The sequence below is a fragment of the Notolepis coatsorum genome (genome assembly GCF_963971535.1).
Source record: "Notolepis coatsorum genome assembly, chromosome: 5".
In the NCBI taxonomy this organism is placed as follows: domain Eukaryota; kingdom Metazoa; phylum Chordata; class Actinopteri; order Aulopiformes; family Paralepididae; genus Notolepis; species Notolepis coatsorum.
Genome location: NC_140169.1, coordinates 57,353,300 through 57,370,928, shown reverse-complemented (window position 1 = coordinate 57,370,928; position 17,629 = coordinate 57,353,300). Strand labels below are relative to the sequence as shown.

The following is a 17,629-nucleotide window of genomic DNA, read 5'->3' as shown; positions in this document are numbered from 1 at the left end:
CTGGAGGATGTGGACATGTGGGGGTGCGGTCCTCCCAGGTGATATTAAGGGTTTCCTGGAGGCAGTGCACATGAAAAGCCTCCGGACGTCATAGACTGCCACCTTCGTTGGTATCCTCAGGTTGTTGTTTTCAAAGACCCTGGAGTGCAGTTTCATTTCAAACTTTTATTTAAATGTATACAATCATAAGAATTAGACAAGTAAGGATAACAATTAGGGATGCTCGATATTGGCTCTTTTACCGATACCGATATACCGATATTGTCCAACTCTTAATTTCCGATACCGATATCAACCGATACCGATATATGCAGATAATTTCAGGTAATTAACATTACATATCTCTTGTTGTGGAATTAACACAACATTATGCATACTTTTGACAATAAATACAATAAAAAAAAATGCCTGGGTAAATAAAGGTTATAGAAATGTAAAAAAAAGAAGAAAAAAAATTTGAAAACCGATACAGATATTTTCCGATATCACATTTTAATGCCGATATTGGCCGATAATATCGGTAGGCCAATAAAATCGGACATCCCTAATAACAATCAATTAAAGAAAACGACTCAAAACCCACCTCTTCAACTCTGCCTTTAACCCCTAATTTACCACTTTGTATGTTGTGTCTGTCCACTATTGTTTGTTACTTTTGTTTGTTTTTCCCCCCCTATGTAAAGCGACCTTGGGTCTTTTGAAAGGCGCTATATAAAACTAAGTTATTATTATTATTATTATTAATTAAAACACGTACAACTTAATTGACAAAGGTTGGAGAACGAGGTTTTAAACTCTGCAACAGAGGGGAGAGAGAGCTCATTCCATGAGCTAGCGGCGGGGTATCATAGCGAAATGCAGATTTACCCTGTTCTGAGCCAACTCGACTGGGACCTCGAGGATCAGCCAGTCGGCCAAAAGGTGCTGAGGCTTTATTGATGCCAGCCTGAATGTCCTCATTAACCAGGCAGGTTGCCACGGTGACTAAACTTGTTGACAGCCTTGGGAGGCATGATGCCATCTATGGTGAACTGAGGACATCGAGTGGCCGGAGACTGCTGCTAGACAATAAGCTTGTTTTTTTTGGGGGGGCCTTTTAGGCCCAAAGAGTGGTATTTATTTATTTATTTATTTATTTAGCCTTTTTTTAACCAGGTTTGTCCCTGCCCCTTTTCTTGATCCTCCAATCACAACTGTCGCTTACCTCGGACAAACTTGTTTGTCCGAGGTAAGCAGTTGTGATTGGAGGATTTACAAGGGAGACAGGGCCCTATTCCCCCCGTACCTGGTTCAACTAAGTCGATCAAAAGTCCCATTATCCAGATTCAATTAACCCGATGTTTGAATCCGCGCTTTCCCTGTTCCTCGAACGCCGATTCAGTCTCGTTAATTCGAACCAGACTTGATGCTCAGGATAAGTGCGCGCGGCCGCCTCACCTGAAAAGACAGCAGGTGTCGATCGCAGAAATCCTGATTTTCTAATGCCATTGATTGATTGATTGATTTAAAACTTTATTAACAGATTGCAGAATGGGTACAATACAGTACGGCTCAATAGCTTCGCCGACAAGTTAAATGCATAATCTATAGGCTAATTTTAAGTCCCTCATTACCCCAATCAATCAGATTATATTTCTTTAAATGTGCCTGCTGGCAGTAGGCTAGGCTTAATGGAATGAATAATCAAATGAGATCTATTGCTAGTGAAAATAATTAGTGCAACTCTTTAAGAATAAGTAGATACAAACAAGCCCAAATAGTATCTAATTGATACGAATTAATAGATACTTATGAGGTATCTATCTTCTTGTCTCTCTCTGGAGAAGAGACGGCAAGCTAATTTCCCAAAATGTTGGCGTGTTCCTTTAAGTTACCTGGAAAAATTTATAATTTTCACTTTTTTTATATTTTACAAAATATTGGTGTAGCTTGCTGATGTTATTGTTTTTCATTTTGAAAAGTCATTGTTATCAGACAAGATGCCAAACTGAATGACAAGAATCTGTTCCAATGGCAAGGATTCTTTGTAGCTGACAGATTGTCTTGTCAAACCTGTCTTGCAGATACTACTCTACTAAAGTGTAAATACCTTTCACCCATCTCTATTCAGTATTTCTTCCCGGAGTTCCCCTTTTGTACACGTGTCATCCATTAAAACTCACTCTAATGTTAATTTAATTCTGAGATTTTATTCATCAGCAAGTTCAATACTTTGTGTAAGTAAGTACTATGTTATAACGTTGCAACTTGTACCCATTTAAGAACCATATAGCACTGTAGTCAAACTAAAAAAGGTCAGGGAATTGAACCCCCAGCCCTTGCTGTGTTAATGCCATCTTCTACCCATTGAGCTAAAAATGGAATGGAACCCCTAACCCTGGTATGTTTAGTGCCTTGCTCTACCGATTGAGCTACAATGTGCATGGAACCCCCAACCCTTGCCGTATTAGTAAGTATGATCAGATTAATGAAATTATCAATTTTATATTACTATAAAATGCCATAATGGATATAAAACACCACAATAAGATAAGACAGGGTAAGGTAAGATAAAATGAGATCAGATAAGATACACCTTTATTAATCCCCTTGGGGTAATTCAGCAGCATGGGGGAAGGAGAAGAGGAATGACAATGAATATAGGTAATAAAAGAAAAATACAATATAAAATATGAATAAAAGTGGGTAGAGGAGCTGTGAATGTCACTGATCTCTACTTCAGCTCAATAAACTCAGCCTTCGCAGAGAATGATGGAAACCAAAGTCCAGGATAGAGAGGCTGAGTGAATGTGGTGTTGACTCTGTGCAGGAGGGTCATGGTGTCAGAGACCCTGTAGAAGGACAGAGTCCCTGCCCTGTGATCCAGGTACACTCCTATTCTGGAGCACCGGGGGCCCGGTACTGTTATGTTCTCGTTATTGTGTCTGAAGAGGTAATCACTTTGTCTGCACAATAAAGCCCAGGATTTGGAATTTAATCCAAATCCACAGTCCAGCATAGTGCCTGTTCTACATGTCTTTGTAGGAGGCCGCTACATAAACCCATCCAGTGCACTCCACCTCCCAGTAACAGCGTCCAGTCAGACCTTCTCTACCCAGAACCTGAGACCTTTCAAATCTTTCTGGGTGATCAGGATATGACTGCTCTTGCTGCATCCGTGTTGCTTTTCTGTTCCTCTCAGACAAAGACAGATTTGCGTTTGTTGTGTTTGGGTCCAGTGTGATCTGAGAGGAATATTGTAAGAAGTCAGCTCTCAGCTCTGGCAGTAAAACTGCATTGACTGTTGTTTCTGGACCACTGCTGTTTCAGAACGTCCTGTAGTTTCACTCTCAGCTCAGACACGACCTCAGTCACATCTGCAAAGTACAGGAGAGGAAGGACACTGATGCCGGGTGGGTCTGTAGACTCACTGGGACTGGAGAGAGAGGGGTAACTCTGTAGAAAGTGGATGTGGTCCTCTGTGTGTGAGAGCTGCTCCAGCTCAGTGTCTCTCCTCCTCAGGTCCGCTATCTCCTGCTCCAGTCTCTTCTGCAGTTCTTCAGCCTGAGTCACTGTGGTCCTCTGTTGGGCTCTGATGACCTTCTTCAGCTCAGAGCGCCTCGTCTCCAAGGAGCGTATCAGCTCAGTGAACATTCTCTCACTGTCCCCCACTGCTTTATCAGCAGAGCGATTGAGATAATCAACAGCCTGTTGGGCGTCTTTGAGTTGCTTCTCTCTCTGCTGGACTCTCTGGTGGACTTTCTGCTGACTCATGTCAAGCTCTTTCTGTCTCTCCGTCCTTTCTGCTGCAGCTGAGACTGTATCATGGCCTTTATGTTCATCCATGGAACACAAATAACAGATGCACTGCTGATCAGTACGACAGAAAATCTTCATACCTTCATCATGATGAGAGCAGGTGTTCTCCTGAAGCCATGTGGAGGCTTTGACCAGCTTGTGATTCTTAAAGGTATCAGATTGAGAGTGAGGCTGGAGGTGAGTTTCACAGTAAGAAGCCAGACATACCAGGCAGGACTTGAGGGCTTTCTGCTTTCTCCCAGGGCAGACATCACAGGCCACGTCTCCAGGTCCAGCATAACAGTGATCAGGAGGAGCAGAAGACAAGAGTCCTGTCTTCATTAGTTGTTCTATCACTTCAGCCAGCATGTTGTTTTTCTTCAGAACAGGCCTCGGATTAAAAGTCTCCCTGCACTGGGGACATGACATGTAGATCCCCTCCTGATCATCGTGATCCCAGCAGTCTGTAATACAGCCCATACAGTAGCTGTGTCCACAGGGAATAGTTACCGGATCCTTCAGTACATCCTGACAGATACAACAGCAGAACTGGTCCCGGTACAGATCAACTCCTTGCCACGCCATTTTATTCTACAAAGACAACGACACTAAGTTTTGTTTTCTCAGGAAGAGTGAAGTCCGATTGTGTGTTTGGTCGGAGGTGCTTCCTGGTTATAGAGTGAACTCTGATCGTGTGGGTGGGAGGTGCTTCCTGGTTAACGTTATCCAGGGGAGGAGTCGCTTTAAAGAGACAGTGTCTAGTTTACTGTGATTCATAGATAGAAGATGTTTTTACATAGTTCAGGACTTTCTCTCATCATCAACTACCTCTAATTCGTTTACTTTGTCAAGGAAACCCCACTAAAACTAATAAGAACAAAGAGAGACAGAGAGAAAAGGGTAAACCTACTCAATAAAACACTCTCTCTCTCTCTCTCTCTCTCTCTCTCTCTCTCGGGGGTGGTAATCTGACTCTGACGTGTACTTTGGCGCACACCTCACATATCGGAATGTAACTCGAGAACCGCTGAGCGGATTTTGTCGCCTGAAACGGCAATCGACAGGCAACAAACAGGGCTTTAATTCTCTATATATATTGTATTAAAATAAATGCACACCTGAGCCGCTATAGATTTATTATTCTAAATCAGTGGTATGGCCTTGTTGGAGGTCTGCACTCTAACTAATGCGTTCTTGTAGTTATTATTCTGTCTTATTAAAACTGCCTTCCCATGTATGAAAATCCACAAACTTCAGCACAGAGGTCCAGACGTCGCGTGCGTTCATGCAAATTACGAAGGTAGTGCTGCAGAATAGCCCAGCTGCAGAGTTGTAGGCCGTCTAGAACGGTAGCCACACAATAGCTTCTCAATAGACCTATCTCAAACCCTGCCCTCTTTTCTTGATCCTCCAATCACAACTGTCGCTTACCTCAAACCCTGCCCTCTTTTCTTGATCCTCCAATCACAACTGTCGCTTACCTCGGACAAACAAAGTTTGTCCGAGGTAAGCGACAGTTGTGATTGGAGGATCAAGAAAAGAGGGCAGGGTTTGAGATAGGTCCGTTATTCGAATACCCCTGATCTTGGGTAATATCAAGGCCTACCCCTGATCTAGGGTAATATCAAGGCCTACCCCTGATCTAGGGTAATATCAAGGCCTACCCCTGATCTAGGGTAATATCAAGGCCTACCCCTGATCTAGGGTAATATCAAGGCCTACCCCTGATCTTGGGTAATATCAAGGCCTACCCCTGATCTAGGGTAATATCAAGGCCTACCCCTGATCTAGGGTAATATCAAGGCCTACCCCTGATCTAGGGTAATATCAAGGCCTACCCCTGATCTAGGGTAATATCAAGGCCTACCCCTGATCTAGGGTAATATCAAGGACTATACCTGATCAAAACATGTTGACAGTCTTCTTTGCAGTCCAGTGTGTAGAGTATCCATTATTGTACTTGCTTGGAATATATTTTGAAATATATGAGTAAGCAAACATTCTGTCTTTCATTGTGCATGCTTCCATGCGTGGAGTGTTTTATTCTACTCTCTACCATTGATTGAGGAGACACTTATTTTCTTAAATGCATTATTGCAAGGACTGCATTCTTGCAATGTCTTCCAATTACATACTGTCAATTATATACTGTAAAACAGACGGCTTATAGTAAAACATGTTTGTCTTTTTTTTGGGACGTGTTTTGACGGGTAGTTAACGGAACACGCCAACATTTTGGGGAATTACCTTATCGTCTTCTCCAGAGAGAGAGAGACAAGAAGATAGATACCAGTTTCCTCTCTGTGCGTTCAGTAGAAAGCTAGGCATTGTCCAACTAACACCTCTCCCGAAGGCTAACCGGACCTGTCCACTTCCATTCATTGTGCTAAGCTAGGCTAACATGCAGCCAGATAGCTTTCTACTGAACGCACAGAGAGGAAACTGGTATCTATCTTCTTGTCTCTCTCTGGAGAAGAGACGGCAAGCTAATTTCCCAAAATGTTGGCGTGTTCCTTTAAGTTACCTGGAAAAATGAACACTTTTCACTTTTTTTTATATTTTACAAAATATTGGTGTACTGTAGCTTGCTATCTATCTAGGTCGTCCTCGGACGGGCCCTCCATCGGTGCTGCCAGTCATCCCGATCCTCCATGCATCTGGCTAGCTCGCCGGTGCTTTCTGTCCCCGCATCTCTCCTGAGTACGTCCACGTAGGTTAACGTGGGACGTCCTCGTGATCGATGCCCGTGTGTTGGTTCCCACAGCACAAGTTTTGCTGGTTGGCATCTCATGATGTCTCTGGCAGTGACCTGCCAGCCTCATTCTCCTGACTGCCACTTTCTCGCTCACCCTTAGCACCCCCCCATACAAGTTTGCATTAGTGACATGCTCATCCCTGTTGATGTTGAGCATCACACGCATCATTCTGGTGTAGCACTCATCCAGGGACTTCTGCAGGGTGGGCTTCAAGGTCCAGCATTCACTGCCATACAAAAGGACAGACTCAACTGTTGCATGAAAGAAGTTGAGCTTGATTTGACGGGGGAGGTTGGATTTCCACACACTGGTCATTGTTGTCAGACAAGATGCCAATCTGAATGACAAGAATCTGTTCCAATGGCAAGGATTCTTTGTAGCTGACAGATTGTCTTGTCAAACCTGTCTTGCAGATACTACTCTACTAAAGTGTAAATACCTTTCTGGCAGCAGTCCATTTCACTGGTTGTGGATCCTCAGGTGTCTGAGGGCCTCTGGCATGAAGGACTGTCCCAGGATGTTTGTGGAGAGTTGGGGAGGGATGACTCTATGGCTGAATGTTCTCCTCATCTTGGCCTGCTCCTCATAGAAGGCGTTCTGCAGAACAGCACCCAGCTTCCTTCTCATCCTCCTCTCGGCCACCACCTCTCAACTCCCACTACGGAGCTTGTTCAGTTTGTTTTGCCGTCTCTTGTGTTACTGTTAATGGCCATCCAAGTAATGCACACAAGGGGACCTTTGTCCAGGACGATATACTGAATTCCAGTGGTGGGTGAAAGGTATTTAGAGTTTATAGAGTAGTATCACCAAGACAGGTAGCCTCTTTCGTGAGTGTGATGCACCAAGTGAACACACAGTCCCTTCTCCAACCATGTAAAATTCCTACAATTAAGTCTGTCTCGCTTTTCTCTATCAAAAAACGCTTCTCGTACAAGTATCGCAGAGAAATGTCAAAGGTACTCACAGTTGCACGAGGGGTTCGGACAGACAAAAGCTAGGGTTTGAAAGCTTGACGTTGCTAATACACATTTAAAATATTTTTATAAACGGGTCAACACTGCTCAAAACGGCTTTAGCTACCTGATGCACTCGGCTTAGGTATCATGTACTTTATATATAAATACATGGTTCCCAAAGTTTCAAGGCGCGACCCGAAATAACGTGTCAGAGAGGCTTGGAGGCTATACAGTTTCACTATTAATCAGGTTTTAATCTGTTTCAGACATCATCCATACATGCATTGAATTGATTAACCTTTGGTTTATACCAGTGACACATGTTCATCATCAGATAACAGTGCTTGAACAGATAAATGCATTTTCTCAAATGCATTAATGTCAACGGCTCATTCAATTTCTCAAATCCGTCAAACAGCGCATCTCATCAGACATTTTAATCCCAGTTACAATATCACAATAACGTATGAGTGACAGTGATACAATTCAACAATCCACAGATTCAGATTCCTCATAATTCATAATCCACAGTCCACGCATAGACGCTTCAATTTATGCTTGAATGAAACACAATCCGGGCGCTCCGTTAAGCAAATACATCCACAGCCGAGAATATGAAACGAATCAGAGCCAAACGCCCGATAGGTTTCATTCATTAAAAATATCCCCGCAGGATTCACATTTGCAATAAGCCGTTATTAAAATAACCACTTAGTGTATCGCACCTTGTGAGCGCCGTATCCGTATAACTATGACGTGCATTATTTAGGACAAAGTAAATCTATAGGCTGAATATGATTTATTATCAGCATTTTAGGTATATTATTTTACATTTCAAAAGCCCCCTCTAGAAGAACGAAGCACAAAAACATAATTCAGAATGGTATAAATGGGATCTAGACTGTGAGAATTATTTCAGGAAGCGAGCTGGGATTTCTTTGCCAGGGTGTGGCCATGGTTTATCCAGCTAACTGAACTAAACCCTGCTCTGGAGCAGGTTCAAACTTTCTGATCTGTTACCATGGTGTCAAGCTATGCTGAAAATTATCCGGCTAACTCAGTTAGCCAGGTACGCGGAACAGGGCCAAGAATAGCAGCAACACAAAGTTTCAAAATACACACATAGACATTACAGATAAAAGTAACGTTACAAAATGGTCAGATAAAACATTTGCACACAGAAATGTGGTTACAATAGGCTTCACTATAGCCTTAAATGAAATGTGAAATGTTAACCTTCTGTAGTGTGGTAGTGAAGGGTTAACCTTCTGTAGTGTGGTAGTGAAAGGGTTAACCTTCTGTAGTGTGGTAGTGAAGGGTTAACCTTCTGTAGTGTGGTAGTGAAAGGGTTAACCCTCTGTAGTGTGGTAGTGAAATATTAACCTGGTTTTCAATCAATCAATCAATCAAACCATCAGATCATTTACCTGCTCAGACTGACCACCAGATCATTACCTGGTCAGACTGTGACCACCAGATCATTTACCTGGTCAGACTGACCACCAGATCATTACCTGGTCAGACTGTGACCACCAGATCATTTACCTGGTCAGACTGACCACCAGATCATTACCTGGTCAGACTGTGACCACCAGATCATTTACCTGGTCAGACTGACCACCAGATCATTACCTGGTCAGACTGTGACCACCAGATAATTTACCTGGTCAGACTGACCACCAGATCATTTTACCTGGTGACTCCTAATATAACTTCTGTCCCTCCTCAGGCCATGGTGCTGTTTGCGGACGCCAAACACTTCCTGGCAGAACTGTACCCCACTTTCTCCAGCCTGTGCCAAGACCCAGCGATCACTGTGCGAAGGACCATGGCTGTGGGCTTCCATGAGGTGAGATGGTGTCTCTCTAGTATATTAAAGTAATACGCCAACATGATGGGAAATACACTTACCGTCTTCTCCAGAGTCAGACAAGAAGATAGATGCCAATTTCCTCTCTGTGCGTTCAGTAGAAAGCTATTCTCCACTTGCACAACGTGAAGTAGGCATTTCCGGTAGGTCTTCCGGGTTGAAAATGGTTCTTCCGGTCCCATCCAAATACATTGTTTTTAGCAACTTTTCTCCTGTTATTTAAACAACTTTGTCGTCACCGAGAGGTAATGAAACATTTGTATTATTATATTATAGAATGTATTTAATAAGCAAACGTTTGTCAGCAGGGTTTTTGGGCTGTATTTCATGTAAAAACGTTTACTGTTAGTTTACTTGCTCACGCTAATTAAGGCTAATGCTGGCTAACAGAAGCTAGCGCAAGAAACGACGCTGCAAAGCAGGGCCGGACTGGGGAAATAATTCATACCGGGAGATATAGCACGAAATATAGCCCCAATCAGGCCACTTTTTAAGCGGGGGGTCTGGGGGTCCCCCACCGGATTTTTTTTGTTATTTGTTACAAAGACTTAATTTCCTGTATTCTGGTGAATTTTAGTGCATGTGAATCACAAACTAATGAGCCAACAATTGCTTAGTACAATGTACTGTTATGAACCTCAAATAAAACTGTTGTGGCACTAGCAATGCTACTCTCTCCACCTTCAAAAAGAAAAAAGCAAGAGCACAACATATTTTTCTATTTACTATTATAATACAGTTAACCACTCTCTATTCAAACAGAGCAAGAGCACAATACCATATTCACTTTACTGATGTACTACCCATCAACAGTTAAAATATCCCTTTACACAAACATTAAATAACAGACCTTTCATTACAATACTATAATAACAGTAGCCACTGCCAGAATAGTGACACATGTATCGCGTGTGGTGAGCACACGCATGCATGCACAACGAAGACAGAAGATTGCTGTAGCGACTATGTCCTGGTAGACGCCCGGTTGGGTGCGGGGATTCCTCGTCTTTGACGCGCAATTTAGAAAATACACAATGTCGAGTCTGTGTCACCTGCCGTTGGGTGAAGTTCCCATTTAATTGAAGTATCGCATGAACACACGCACGTACCCTCGCTCGGTTTAAGTATTATTAACAGCATTATGAAGTAATTATTGTTTGGCTCATCACGTGTATTATGCTAAATACTTCAAAGACGAGGAATCCCCGCACCCAACCGGGCGTCTACCAGGACATCAGGATAGTCGCTACACAAGTAAAAACCTGATCTTACTTGGACAATGGAGGACTTTGGAACCTGGCTTGGAATGCTGCTTCTGGATAAGGATCATCATCCCGAGATAGCACCGTACAGCAACCTAGGAAGTACAGCAACCTTCTGTACCAACCATCTTATGAAGAAGCTGAATCTACAGGGTACAAAGACCAACATTCTTATGCACACTATGGGTCAAGAAAAGGTAATTGAAAGCCAAATCCTTACAGGACTGGAGGTGTCCAAGTTGGATAATGCCACCTGCAGAAGTTCTCAGACGACTCCTCCATCGTAAGCTACATCACCGACGATGATGAGGAGGAGTACAGAGCCCTGGTGGAGAGCTTCGTGGGGTGGAGCGACAGCAACCACCTCCAACTCAACACCAGTAAGACCAAGGAGCTGGTGGTGGACTTCCGGAGGGGCAAGAAGAGGCCCCCCCCGATTCCCATCTCCATCCGAGGGGTGGATGTGGAGATGGTGGACTCATACAAGTTCCTTGGGGTACACCTGAACAATAAACTGGACTGGTCGGACAACACAGAGGCCCTCTACAGGAAGGGACAGAGCAGGCTGTTCTTCCTGAGGAGACTCAGGTCCTTCAATGTGTGCAACAAACTGCTGCAGTCTTTTGTGGCCAGCATCCTCTTCTATGCTGTGGCATGCTGGGGAGGCTACATCAACTCAAGGGACACCAACAAGCTCAACAAGCTGGTGAGGAAGGCTAGCTCCGTGGTGGGAGTCGAGCTACCTAGACTTGAGGTGATGGTAGAGAGGGGGATGATAAGGAAGCTGGATGCCATCATGGAGAACCCCTACCACCCCCTCTACGACGAGCTAGTCAAGATGAGAAGCTCGTTCAGCCACAGACTCATCCCCCCCCGACACTCAACTAACCGCCTCGGACAGTCCTTCATACCAGCGGCCATCAGGCTCCACAACAGTGGGCAGCGACTAGCAGCCTCCAGGCCCCACAACAGGGGGCAGCGACAGCGACTGCTACCAGACATTGACCTGGGACTTATAGGAACCCAAGGGGGACAAAGTAGACTACCCTGGTACTTTGATTAATGTATACTCAGTAGATAGTAAATTATTATAACACTACCTCTTGCATACTGCACCTCATGTGACACTGTGAATAATGTGAATATTCCTCAGCTAGTCAGATAGTAAATTATATTGACCATATTGATCAATTTGTTTACACTGCCTGTGTTGTCTTTTACTACCTGTATACTGTGTTGTTTTACTACCTGTACCCCTCCCCCCCTCCCCCCCATGCTGCTATGATGCCTGAATTTCCCCAAGGGGATCAATAAAGGAATATCTTATCTTATCTTATCTTACTTTATGGAGCTCCCAGAAACGTTCACACATGAAACATCCCTACTCAGCAAGATATTGAAAAATAGGAATATCTGAAGGGTATCAGGATCCCAGAATTGGACGCTGATGTTGAAATTTTGATTGGAGCTAATGCATCAAAACTCATGGAACCCTGGGAAATTATCAACAGCCAAGGTGATGGACCTTATGCTGTGAAGACCCTATTGGGGTGGGTCGTCAACGGTCCTTTGAGGGGTAATAATGGTTGTCAGAGAAGCTGCTCGACCATATATGCCAATAGGACATCCATTGTCAAACTGGAGGAGCTGTTGGTCTCTCAGTACAACCAAGAGTTAAACGAGAAGTCACTGGAGGAGCAGCAGGAGATGTCAAGAGATGCCAAGTTTTATGGAGATCTTGGAGAAGTCTATTTGCATGCAGGAAGGACATTATTGCATGGACTTGCCTTTTAAAATGGATGACATCACCATGCCAAACTACAGGTGCATTGTGGAACAGCACCTTCAGAGTCTGAAAATAAAGTTTCAAAACCTATGCGCTCCGTGCTGCCACCCAGTGCTCCGTGCTGCCACCCAGTGATGAACTTAACAAACTACAAACTAAGCACAAAAACCATCAAATAGCTCCTACAATTGCGTTGTCTCAATCATTTTAACTATAAAATGAGCTCAAAGTATGAGCTCACTGACTGAAATTTCCAACAAAAAGCATCAATTGTCAAATAATATTGATCACATTAAAAGACTAGATGTTTTTGAGGAAATTAGAAAGGGAACAACAACTTAACCCTTGTGTCTGATCAGATTCTTATTTTTTTTGATAACTTTGCAGTGATTATGTTTGTAGCCAATGTGGCAAAGGTGTGTAATCTTTGAATTATCTTGGAATTATTTTGACTTTCTCTTTCATAAATTGTTTATTCAACTTCAGCCCCAATCATAACCACCACATATTGTTTTTTGTAATGTCAGATTTAACAACTCCTTTCAGAAAAGTGGGAGTGTGCCATCTGCCATTCCATTCGCCGCCTCCGCTGTCAATCAGTTGTATCGCCTGGTCCCGCCTCCACCAATCACAAGCGGCAGCACGGCTCCATTGTGTGTGTGTGATCCGCGTGAGGGAGAGAGAGTCAGATAGTTCTCCAACTCTGTCGCAGACAGTGAAATCCTGGTTGTTCCCCACCCACCTAGGTTATCTAACTATCGCGCCACGCCGCCGCCACAACTAGAAACAATGGCCTGGCAAGAAAATATATAATAATAATAATAATAAAAAAAATATATATATATTTTTTTTTTATATAATTTCTTTCTTTTTTTATCTGTGCAGGCCAGGCCACCGGGAAAACTCCCGGTGCTCCCGATGGCCAGTCCGGGCCTGCCGCAAAGTATTGTTTATAGTGCATTTCTTGCCACCTTATAGCATTTGTACATTTGTATGACAGTCTATAATGCTCCCGTGAGGTTTTTCCGGACGTTTTGGTAATGATTTTCACTATAAAAACATATTTCTAAAAGACAGGAAGTTGATGAAAACGGGCCGGATTAGCTTTGAGCTAACGATATTTGCAGACGCATACTTGATGTATTCATACCATTCTAAACGTAACGTTAGTTTACAAAACATTACCCGTCTATATAACGTTGAGGAACAAATTATAAAGTGTGTGAGTGTGTATTGTTGTACATAATCACATCAGAATCAAATCAAATCAAATTTATTTATAAGGCCCGACAACACACGTTAGTGTCCCCATGGGCCGTACAGGTCTTCTTTAAACAAGTCAAGAAGAAAACATAACAATAAGTCAAGAACAGAACAAGAACACCATAAGGTCCAAACATTTTTAGATGAATGCAAAAAAATTAAAATTTAAAATTAAAGAATGCAAGCACTCCCAGACATACCCCACGCGAAGGTAAGGAAAAACTCACTAAAACCTAACAATAGGGAAAAAAGCTCCACAGGCAGTGTGGAGGAGAGAAACCTTAGAAGGGCCATTCAAGGGGGGATCTCCCTTCTTAGATGTTGGTGATAGTAGTGTTGCAGACGGACAGTTGGTAAGCATGCACTCATGTGTGTAGTGAAACACAGATGAGTGCATGCAATAGCAACTGAACATTTTGAAAGATTAAAGATAAAGCAAATAGCGATAGCAACTGAACATTTTGAAAGATTAAAGATAGAGCTGATAGCGGATCTATTTGAGGCACAGGGGCGGCGCAAAGAGGGTCACGTCCTCCCCGTCTTAGTCACGGGACATTCAACACTCCGGTCATTGCTCAGGGACAGCCGGAGACAGGGAGATAGGGGGCGGCGCAGAGAGGGTTGCGAACTCCCCGACATCATCGCGGGATGTCCGGCACTCCGGTCACCACTACGAGACCTCCGGAGACAGGGGGGCACGCAAAGGGGGTCGCAACCTCCCGGCCTTCATCACGGGATGTCCGACACTCCGGTCAGCACTCCAGGACAGCAAGTCATAGGGGGACAGGGAGACGGGACAGGCGTTAGACAGCTCATGTGATTGTAGTGGGCGGACATAGCAATAGATACAAGTGGTAAGCATATATGTGTCACCTCACAGCGCTTTATGCCAGATCTCTACATTTTCATTTTTCAGATTATTCCAGATTGCTAAAGTACAGAATCTAAGCTTTCAAATGATGTGTCATATGTTGACATCTGAGAATGTTTTGAACACGATGTGCCCAATTATAACTTCTAAAACTGGCTGTGTTCTAGATTACCAAAGAGGTGAAAAGGTGTCTCAAAGGAAGGCAACTTTTCACACTTCAGACAGTTTCAACTGGGCGTCAACAAACCCCCCTCCAGCAACGCCCCTCACCTGAATAACATTAACATAATTAAGTGCTGCTGAATCAGAGTTCTCTCTCCTCAGGACCCCTGTCTCTCCAGGACCCCCTATCTGGACTGTATAGGACTGTGAAGCTATGTACCCCCCCCCCATGCTGCTTTGACACCAGAATTATTGTTAAATCTATGTCACAACGAGAAAAAGCAACAAAGTCCTCACTCAGTGGCATGGGCCTAATGTTATGTAGCTCTGCAAGCTGCTTACACACTGCTTATCATATCACTCCTAGCTACACATACGCACGGTCCTCATGTCATGAGGTGATGAGCATCTTAAACTATCTGGACTCAGTGGTTAAGAGGTGATGCAGCATCTTAAACTAGCTGGACTCAGTGGTTAAGAGGTGATGCAGCATCTTAAACTAGCTGGACTCAGTGGCTAAGCGGTGATGCAGCATCTTAAACTACACACACACACACACAGTGCTCATATCCCTCCTAGTTACACACACACACAGTGCTCATATCCCTCCTAGTTACACACACACACACACACACAGTTCTCATATCCCTCCTAGCCACCACAACCTAATGTTATGTAGCTCTCCACCTTGCTATCTGATGCTCATCACCTCTCTTAGACACTGATGTAGCAGTACTGTCTACCTGTATGTCATGTATGTCAATGTTATGATGAATTGAAAATGGGGGACCCTGATGTAAACAAGACAAAAGTCTTTCTCTGGTCTGCATCCCCTTAACAATTGTGTGTATTGAGCTGTATTGTACTGTACCCATTCTGCAATCTGTGCTGAGATTATAAACTTGTTGTTATTACACACACACACACACACACACATGGACCCTGCATCCATACACTTTCGTCTTGTTTACAGCTCTCCACCTTGCTATCTGATGCTCATCACCTCTCTTAGACACTGATGTAGCAGTACTGTCTACCTGTATGTCATGTATGTCAATGTTATGATGAATTGAAAATGGGGGACCCTGATGTAAACAAGACGAAAGTCTTTCTCTGGTCTGCATCCCCTTAACAATTGTGTGTATTGAGCTGTATTGTACTGTACCCATTCTGCAATCTGTGCTGAGATTATAAACTTGTTGTTATTACACACACACACACACACACACATGGACCCTGCATCCATACACTTTCGTCTTGTTTACAGCTCTCCACCTTGCTATCTGAAACAATAGCTATCAATATAACGTTAGCAACTTTAACTTGCTAGCTAGCTAACGCTAACGTTAATGTAATAAACGTGACATGGTTGGACTTGTGGTCGGCAGAAAAACTTGGTGTAGTTTTATCAAAGATGCGGAATTGTAAACATGCTACTGTAAACATAAACAAACATTCTTGTATTTTTTTTTTTTTTTATTCTTTTATAAAACAAACATATAAACAAACATGACAACACACGATAAGATATACAAGCATTAATTGTCAGGGCACATCCAATGAGATCACATTTTGGTTAGTTGTTTTATATAAGATATACCCATAATACCTGTTATCTAAAAAAAAAAACCTACATACATATGCTCAGCTCGAACCCCCCCCTCCCGGACCCCACCTTGAGAAGTACCTCCACTATCCCTCGCACCTAACCAGACACTACCATTATAAGCTAGCTTTTATTCTCTCCACCACTTCTAACCACATTGACATTTTGGATTCATTGAGACCCAGAATTCTTGCTGTAGATATTTCATGGTAAATTACATCGAGATATGTAAGAAACCAAACTTTACGGCAAATTTTTTCCGGTTGAAACCAGCGTGATGCGATCAGCTTTTTGGCTACTGTGATACCCGATAAAACCAATCTCTTTAGCTGTGGATTCACTGCAAACTCAAAAACATCATTCAACAGCAACACAGAGGGGTGTACAGGTATATTCCAAGATACGAGTTTTGATATTTGTTGGGTCACATCTTTCCAGAATGCCTTAACTGGTGAGCAGTCCCAATACATGTGCATAAATGTCCCTTCGTCCCCATTTGTACATTGGGTGCATTTGGAATCTTGTTTGAGCCCCATTCGGCACAGTCTTATAGGAGTCAAGTATGTCCTGTGAATATAGTTAAGATTGATTTGTTGATGATCCGGGTTCCTTGATGTGAGTCGGACATTTGCCCAGGCTCCTTGCCAATCAAAGTTATTTTCCAGGTCTGGTATATCCCTCCTCCAGACAGAGTCAAGTTGGAGGGTTTCATACGAGGACGTTAGTAATTGATGATAAAATTCTGAAACAAAACCTCTCGATGTCTCTCTTGAGTAGAAGAATTTGTGGTATCTGTGGTGTTCAATTGGTCTGTCTAATGGAACACCGTGAGACTTCAAACATAGCTCTAACTGTTTGTGAAAAAGCCATGTGGACTTGGTGAGATTAAATTTTTTGCGTATTTCTTTATCACTACAAAAACCCTGTTTGTTAAAAATATCCCCTAATGAGTGTATGCCTTGCTCTTCCCATATAGGGAATCTTATAGGTCGTTTTCCAATTAAGAGAGCATTGTTATTGAATAAGGGAGTATGGTTGTGCCATTCTTGTGGGTTAGGATTTTTTTTTTGTGATTCACGCCATATCCGGATCGCATGAGTAATTATGGGGCCAAATTTTCGTTCACAGTGCTTGATTGGTAGTTTAGTGTATGCTATGTCCTTCAGTTTATGTGGGGCTACTATGTTTTCTTCTATTTTCCTCCAAGATGCTAATGCTTGGGAGTCAAACCATGTTGTCAATGGACTTAATGAGTACGCCTTAAAATATAGGAAAAAATCTGGAAATGCCATGCCACCATCTGCTTTATTTCTCTGTGCG

General features: G+C 43.1%; 2 protein-coding genes across 2 annotated transcripts in view; one reads left to right on the top strand and one right to left on the bottom strand.

Annotated features, from left to right (window-relative positions):
- The window catches only part of ppp4r4 (protein phosphatase 4, regulatory subunit 4), a 115,636-nt gene that overhangs the window by 35,026 nt on the left and 62,981 nt on the right, over positions 1-17,629 (top strand). Inside the window, exon 12 of the mRNA XM_084315262.1 lies at positions 9,219-9,338. Coding sequence (XP_084171388.1) covers positions 9,219-9,338 — 120 coding nt within the window. The remainder of the gene's footprint in view (positions 1-9,218; positions 9,339-17,629) is intronic.
- Positions 960-4,362, bottom strand: LOC311229223 (E3 ubiquitin/ISG15 ligase TRIM25-like; the record flags this gene model as incomplete). The annotated part of the gene is made up of 2 exons (XM_084315296.1): positions 960-1,031; positions 3,553-4,362. The coding sequence occupies 2 exons, from the start codon at positions 4,360-4,362 to the stop codon at positions 960-962; spliced, it is 882 nt and encodes a 293-aa protein (XP_084171422.1).